Genomic DNA, 7252 nt, shown 5'->3' with positions numbered 1-7252 from the left:
TCAAATGACAACAACATTTAATTGTTTTCGTGTTCTGTTCAGATTTTGAACTACACATTGGCATGATTTACAGAGAAGAGCTATACTTTATGCAGAAAAATAACATTGTGTACAAAAATACAACTTCACTGTACAAAACAAACACTGCACAGTAAAGCAAAGTAATGGAAAAGTTAGCAGACCCACATTTTCCATAGGCAGGATGGCACTTTGAACAGAGACAGAAATCCAATAGAGTAATCTTCTATCCTTGAATTGTACTTAGAAAACATGCAGGAATGCATTTCAGTTGAAAACTTATATCTATTCATGTACAGTTTGACTTGTCATTCTTGTGTAACAGATTTGAAGAATTTCATATAGTGTATGGATCTGATCTGAATATGTGATCTGAATATGGCCTTCCATTCTGTTTATCTTTGGTAGTATATTATATTGAGGTATGGGTCAGTGGTTTAGGTGAAAACTGGAGGAATGATGTCAATATAATAAAAAGTCTATATAGATTTCTGAAATTAAAAATACAAAATACTGTTCAGGTTAACAATATCAGGTCATTCTTACGGTTAGTCTTATATGCATATAATGTGCAAGACCAAATAGCCTCTGCAGATATCTAGAGGGAGAATACATAACTTCTTCTCGTCTCTGAATAACCCAGTCATACAAATTGATTAGACTGATTCTCATGATTGATTCTTCAATTCCAGCTCAAATATGTCAATAGTAATTTCACATTTTGGAGTTGAGTTCTAATTGGTTAATGTATGCATGCATCAGTGATGTATTGGAATCATTCTCAATGGCAAACAGCTGAAAAAGACTGAACAAATCAATAACCTAAGGAGGTCAAAACCTGCTCTGGAGTCTTGACTGTGATGATTGTACAACATGGTGTACTCATTTATATTTGTTGAAAGGTGTTTCTATAATAATAGTTAGTGTATAAACCTTTGAGCAATCTTATATCTTAAAAATACCTGAGTACCTGGCCTTGAAAAACAGGACTCCCTGAACACAAAAGGTTGATTTCAGGTTGATATGATTTCATATATTGTGAGAGAAAGGCAGTAATTGAACCCTGACAAAGTGTTTTACTTCCAAAATGACCAACACAGTACAATTCCACAGGTTCAAGATTACAGTAGATCTTGGTTATCCATGCAACTCAAGATGTGCAACTGCACAATTAGAAGAAATTGTCTGGATATCCCATGCAATATAGAAAAAGTGTATGTCATCTGACGTGTGCATGCGTTTGTTACCAATTCATTTTCCTTAATTGGTCTATGATCCTTAATGGAAATAGTTTCTATGATCCAGCTGCAAGACATTTGAGCATTAACCTGTCAAACATGTTTAGCGAGAAACCTAACAGAGCCTTTGAGATTCTTAAATCCATTCTCGGATGAAGTCAACATTGAAGAGCTGGTCAGTGCCCCGTTGAATTGTGAAGCAAATAACCTGAAACTTTACCTTAGACCAAAAGCTTATACCATATGTTGACTCAATATCATCACTGTCCTTATGCACCCTGAAAGATATGTTCACTTCATAAACAGTAATCCAAAGTCCATCATGCATTGGGGTGTTTAAATGCAAACACATTCAAAATATTGATGCAGATCAAATCAATACCTTACCATACAAATGACTTTCAATGATTGACAGAAATGTGTCGCTTCCTTCAAAGGACTTGATCCACATGGCACGTTGCACAAGACCACTATAAAAATGACATTTAGAAAAACATGCCATCGTAACAGTATAAAGTTATAATCTGGAAAGGTAAACAACTGTTCCAGAAGGACAACGCCACTGCGTTGGCATTGTGGAGTGGCACTGCATCGTGAACCAAAGCCTCTGTCCTTGTAGTTCCTCACTCTAAATAAGAAAGGGGAGCACTGACATTTCCATGGCAGAAATAGCATGCACAGCTACAGTATGCTATTGAATGGAGCTAGGCTAACAAATTGGAATCCTAGCATCATAACCTAGTGACCCAAATGGAGCTAACAAATTAGCATTCTGGCATCAAACCTAGAGACTTCCATGGGTAAAAACGCTTGTTTCTCTGGAGAAGGGGCCCGAAGGCTAAGTCTCTCACTCAGTCATTGCTCTCGCTGCATGTTCGGCGGACCACAGAGGAGAAGAAGCTGTTGCCTTGTGGGGGACCCATCAACATCGGGGCCTGGTTCTTATGCACTATTTCAATCTGGTGTGGACAGAGAGTGAAGGAAACAGGATAGAGTTACATGGTGATATGATACTTGGTGAATGCTTTCATAACATGGAGCACATGGACCCACTGAACATACCTGTTCATTGTACAGCAAGGGAGGTCACGGCCTGTGTAATAAGGTAATCATGCCATTCCAATAAGCGACCACAGAGAAAAGCTTGATGCTTGAAGTCTATGAGTATTAGACGCTAGTAGTATTTCAGAAGAAGAAAAAGTTAAATTACCACAGATCAATGAAATGGTAAATATCAACCCTCAAGGTATATGCCCTGACCTGTACCTAGCTCATTATACTATAGCCCTCGTAGTACAAACAAGAATAATGAGCAAGGTAAATGGTATCATCAGCATTAAAGAAACCCTTTTTACTTCAAAGAGAAGCGTGCCGTTCATCGTTCATGAACTCTAACGCTGTAGTGGTCGCTATTGTGCGTGGGCTTGATGTCCAAATTATATTCAACATGATTGAACTTAATGTTACTGGAGTAACATTTAATTGACAAATTAACCTTTCCATGAGAAATGAGGTCAAAAAAAGGTTCAGCACAAAATAAGAACTTGAAAGAGAAGCTGGCCATGTTTGAAAGCTTAAATGGCAAAAAAAGTTTGTATTTTATGATAAAGAAATGTATTTGATTTTTCAAATAGATGAATTAAAGGGGAAATCTGCACAGCACAACAAAGTGGCTACCCTAGCGCTGATTTGGTAAATATCTGAGGGATGGGGCTAGAGAACGGAACCAAACAAAGCTATCAATACGGGGACTAACCATCCATTAGATCAAAATGATAGTTTTAACCATGTTTTAAACCTACACAGTCAGTGTTTGTTTACAATTGAATGGTATACAAACAATGGAGTAAAACAAATATTATGGGGTTCTGATGGTGTACTGTCACACCCTGTCCTTGTGATTGTCTCCACCCCCCTCCAGGTGTAGCCCATCTCCCCATTATCCCCTGTGTATTTATACCTGTGTATTTATACCTGTGTATTTATACCTGTGTATTTATACCTGTGTATTTATACCTGTGTTCTCTGTATGTCCATTGCCATTTTGTCTGGTTTGTTCAAGTCAACCAGCGTTTTTGTTATCAGCTCCTGCTGTTCCCAGTCTCTCTTTTTCTCGCCCTCCTGGTTTTGACCCTTGCCTGTCCTGACTCTGAACCTGCCTGCCTGCCGACCTGTACCTTTACCCCACCTCTGGATTGTTGACCTCTGCCTACCCTGACCCTGAGCTTGCCTACCGTCCGGTACCGTTGCCTCACCTCTGGTTTACTGACCCCTGCCTGCCTTTACCTGTCTATTGCCTGCCCCTGTTGGAATATTAAACCATTGTTAATTTGACGTGTCTGCATCTGGGTCTTACCTTGATTCCTGATAGGGTACAACAGTTAAACTAAGATAATTAAGGAATTATAGTTGTCAATAATCAATGGTTATATATAATTTAAAAAAAATGCATGGCCCTTTAAAGGTTATGCCAGTGTACAATAGGGATGTAGTCATACATGATATAAGTGCAAATTAATGGGGTTAATTATCTTATGTATGCAAAACATGATTTGCATAACAGTTGTTAATAATTAGTTGGATAGCATCCCATTTTAATGAACATTTAACAGGTTGACTGATTCAAAATTCAGCATTGAGACGTCTAACTCATCATGGAAATGACCCAACACACAATTATACACTGCTCAAAAAAATAAAGGGAACACTAAAATAACACATCCTAGATCTGAATGAATGAAATATTCTTATTAAATACCTTTTTCTTTACATAGTTGAATGTGCTGACAACAAAAATCACACAAAAATGATCAATGGAAATCAAATTTATCAACCCATGGAGGTCTGGATTTGGAGTCACACACAAAATTAAAGTGGAAAACCACACTACAGGCTGATCCAACTTTGATGTAATGTCCTTAAAAAAGTCCAAATTAGGCTCAGTAGTGTGTGTGGCCTCCACGTGCCTGTATGACCTCCCTACAACGCCTGGGCATGCTCCTGATGAGGTGGCGGATGGTCTCCTGAGGGATCTCCTCCCAGACCTGGACTAAAGCATCCGCCAACTCCTGGACAGTCTGTGGTGCAACGTGGCGTTGGTGGATGGAGCGAGACATGATGTCCCAGATGTGCTCAATTGGATTCAGGTCTGGGGAACGGGCGGGCCAGTCCATAGCATCAATGCCTTCCTCTTGCAGGAAATGCTGACACACTCCAGCCACATGAGGTCTAGCGTTGTCTTGCATTAGGAGGAACCCAGGGCCAACCGCACCAGCATATGGTCTCACAAGGGGTCTGAGGATCTCATCTCGGTACCTAGTGGCAGTCAGGCTACCTTTGGCGAGCACATGGAGGGCTGTGCGGCCCCCCAAAGAAATGCCACCCCACACCATGACTGACCCACCGTGATGCTGGAGGATGTTGCCAGCAGAATGTTCCGTCAACTCTGTCACGTGCTCATGTGAACCTGCTTTCATCTGTGAAGGCACAGGGCGCCAGTGTTGCAGTTCTCTGGCAAATGCAGAATGTTGTAAGCTCCACCTGTGGACCGTCTCATACCACCCTCATGAGTCTGTTTCTGACCGTTTGAGCAGACACATGCACATTTGTGGCCTGCTGGAGGTCATTTTGCAGGGCTCTGGCAGTGCTCCTCCTGCTCCTCCTTGCACAAAGGTGGAGGTAGCGGTCCTGCTGCTGGGTTGTTGCCCTCCTACGGCCTCCTCCACGTCTCCTGATGTACTGGCCTGTCTCCTGGTAGTGCCTCCATGCTCTGGACACTACTACTACCATGCTCTGGACACTACGCTGATAGACACAGCAAACCTTCTTGCCACAGCTCGCATTGATGTGCCATCCTGGATGAGCTGCACTACCTGAGCCACTTGTGTGGGTTGTAGACTCCGTCTCATGCTACCACTAGAGTGAAAGCGCCGCCAGCATTCAAAAGTGACCAAAACATCAGCCAGGAAGCATAGGAACTGAGAAGTGGTCTGTGGTCCCCACCTGCAGAACCACTCCTTTATTGGGGGTGTCTTGCTAATTGCCTATAATTTCCACCTGTTGTCTATTCCATTTGCACAACAGCATGTGACATTTATTGTCAATCAGTGTTGCTTCCTAAGTGAACAGTTTGATTTCACAGAAGTGTGATTGACTTGGAGTTACATTGTGTTGTTTAAGTGTTCCCTTTATTTTTTTGAGCAGTGTATATTGTCAGAGCCTAACTTTGATTTGTGGAGTTTTGCCAACAGACACAAGTGCACTTATAAACTACTTGTTTTGCCATGCACTAGATTCTCCCATAACGACTGAAAGATCTGTATGTAAATTCTGGCTCCACTTCATCTGTGATGCTGCTGTCAGAGGAGTCACATTGTAATTAAAAGCAAACACTGGTTTAAATCAGCACAAGTTGAGCCATTTCATTTTGAAAAGCGAACAAAATGTAAAACAAACACTTGTACTTGTGCAGGGGAGTAGATTGAGGGACCAGGTGAACACATTAAAATAAAGCTCTGTGTTATTACATATCAGTTAGGATAAATCACAAATATTTAAAACAACGGAGCTTCACTCTCGGGAACTTCTGCCGGGGTACTTTAAAGCCTTCATCTCTTATGTGGGAGCATAGAGACACCTAGATGATGAACTTTCCATATGAACCACCTGTGTGCAGCACATTGTACTGTACAGTACATGCATTAATAATACCACAATGCACGGAACATTGACATGACTTACAGTACAGGGAGTCTGCATCCATGGCTCCCCATCAATCTGCATGGGGAGGGATTTGGTGGTCCTGACAACCACAAACAAAAATCCCTCTTAAAACATGATTCTTGACTTCTGTTATGTCATCCATCTAGATTGTTTCTATGTTGTTAGATGGTAAACAGTGTTCAAAAAGGTAGAATGTTGAATGGAAGGGTTAAAAGAAGGTGACTGTGGTCAGACAGTGATAGACAGTGATCAGTGGTTGTGGTCAAGGGGTACCGACCTGATGGTGACCGAGGAGCACTGGGCCAGGCGTCTTCCTGCGCTCCTCAGGCCGATGTGGATCTGTCCCATCTCCATGGCTCCCTCCAGACCCACCACCTCCAACAGCTGGTCTGACTGGTCTACAGACACGGAGACATAAACACAGCCACACATAGAGCTCAGACCATCTCTCAACCATCCTGTTGAGCTGAGCAAAAAGGTTTGAATGGATCCTAAATCAAGCCATTGGTTAACTCGGGAATCCATGCACCTTGAGTAAGAAAAAGAAGAAGAAGAAGGAGGAGGAGAAGAAAGATGGCGAGAAGAGGAGGGATAAAAGAGGCGAAAAAGAGGTGTGCTTCATTTTCAGGGTGCACAGTTTGCCTTCCGTTCTCCAAAGCCTGAATATTCACTGTTGAAAGGAAAAAAAGAAGCAACAAGAACAACAACAAGCAGCCATAAACAAAACACCTATTAATTAGATTGCGCCGGCAATGCAAAGCAATCTTGTCTTCCTATAATTATTAATTTATTTTCTGTTTTGAAGTTATGAGCATTGATTTTGCCCCTGCTGGAAGCCCAGTGTCGCGCTGAGCCCATCTGTTTCAGCGGGCCTGTTACTCCTCCTACTCTCAGACTACTCGTCCCTCCGCAAATTAAGCCCTGTTGGGAGTGCAGAGAGACACTAATTGAAACTAAGACCCATTTTAGGGACTTGGTGGGTATGGTAGAACAAACTAGCATGCTGTCATTGATCGTGCTGCTGTATGGTGCTGTTGCTAATGCTAGGTTGCTGCTGCTAGGGCCAGGCTGATGTTCAGGGCTTCTAAGATGTTCGAGTGATGCCTTAGACACAGTATATAAATCAACCATATTTGTATTTCTATGGATGTTACTGTTGAGGGGTAGTGTCCAGCTGTCACTATAGCAACAGGCTGGGTCGGCACCCTCTGTGTTAAATTGTGAATGGAAAGCTTGCCGTGGCATGAGAGCTAAAAAGAGAGTTTGTGTGCGTT

At 41.9% G+C, this 7252-nt stretch overlaps 1 protein-coding gene across 5 annotated transcripts in view; it reads right to left on the bottom strand.

The window, feature by feature from the left end:
- Positions 1–7252, bottom strand: part of dgkb (diacylglycerol kinase, beta) — a 50820-nt gene continuing 43568 nt past the window's right edge. For 4 of the 5 annotated variants that reach the window (XM_042304555.1, XM_042304559.1, XM_042304554.1 and 1 more), the window contains 3 exons: positions 6256–6376; positions 5997–6057; positions 1–2215 (listed from right to left, as the gene is read on the bottom strand). In XM_042304555.1, coding sequence (XP_042160489.1) covers positions 2108–2215; positions 5997–6057; positions 6256–6376 — 290 coding nt within the window. In that variant the 3' untranslated portion in view covers positions 1–2107. Of the gene's footprint in view, positions 2216–2318; positions 2431–5996; positions 6058–6255; positions 6377–7252 lie in introns of all 5 variants that reach the window. The other variant, XM_042304556.1, reaches the window with a different exon arrangement.

Source organism: Oncorhynchus tshawytscha, linkage group LG23, assembly GCF_018296145.1.
Source record: "Oncorhynchus tshawytscha isolate Ot180627B linkage group LG23, Otsh_v2.0, whole genome shotgun sequence".
Taxonomy (NCBI): Eukaryota; Metazoa; Chordata; class Actinopteri; order Salmoniformes; family Salmonidae; genus Oncorhynchus; species Oncorhynchus tshawytscha.
Note: the sequence above shows the minus strand (reverse complement) of the source record. Positions and strands in the feature narration are given on the sequence as shown.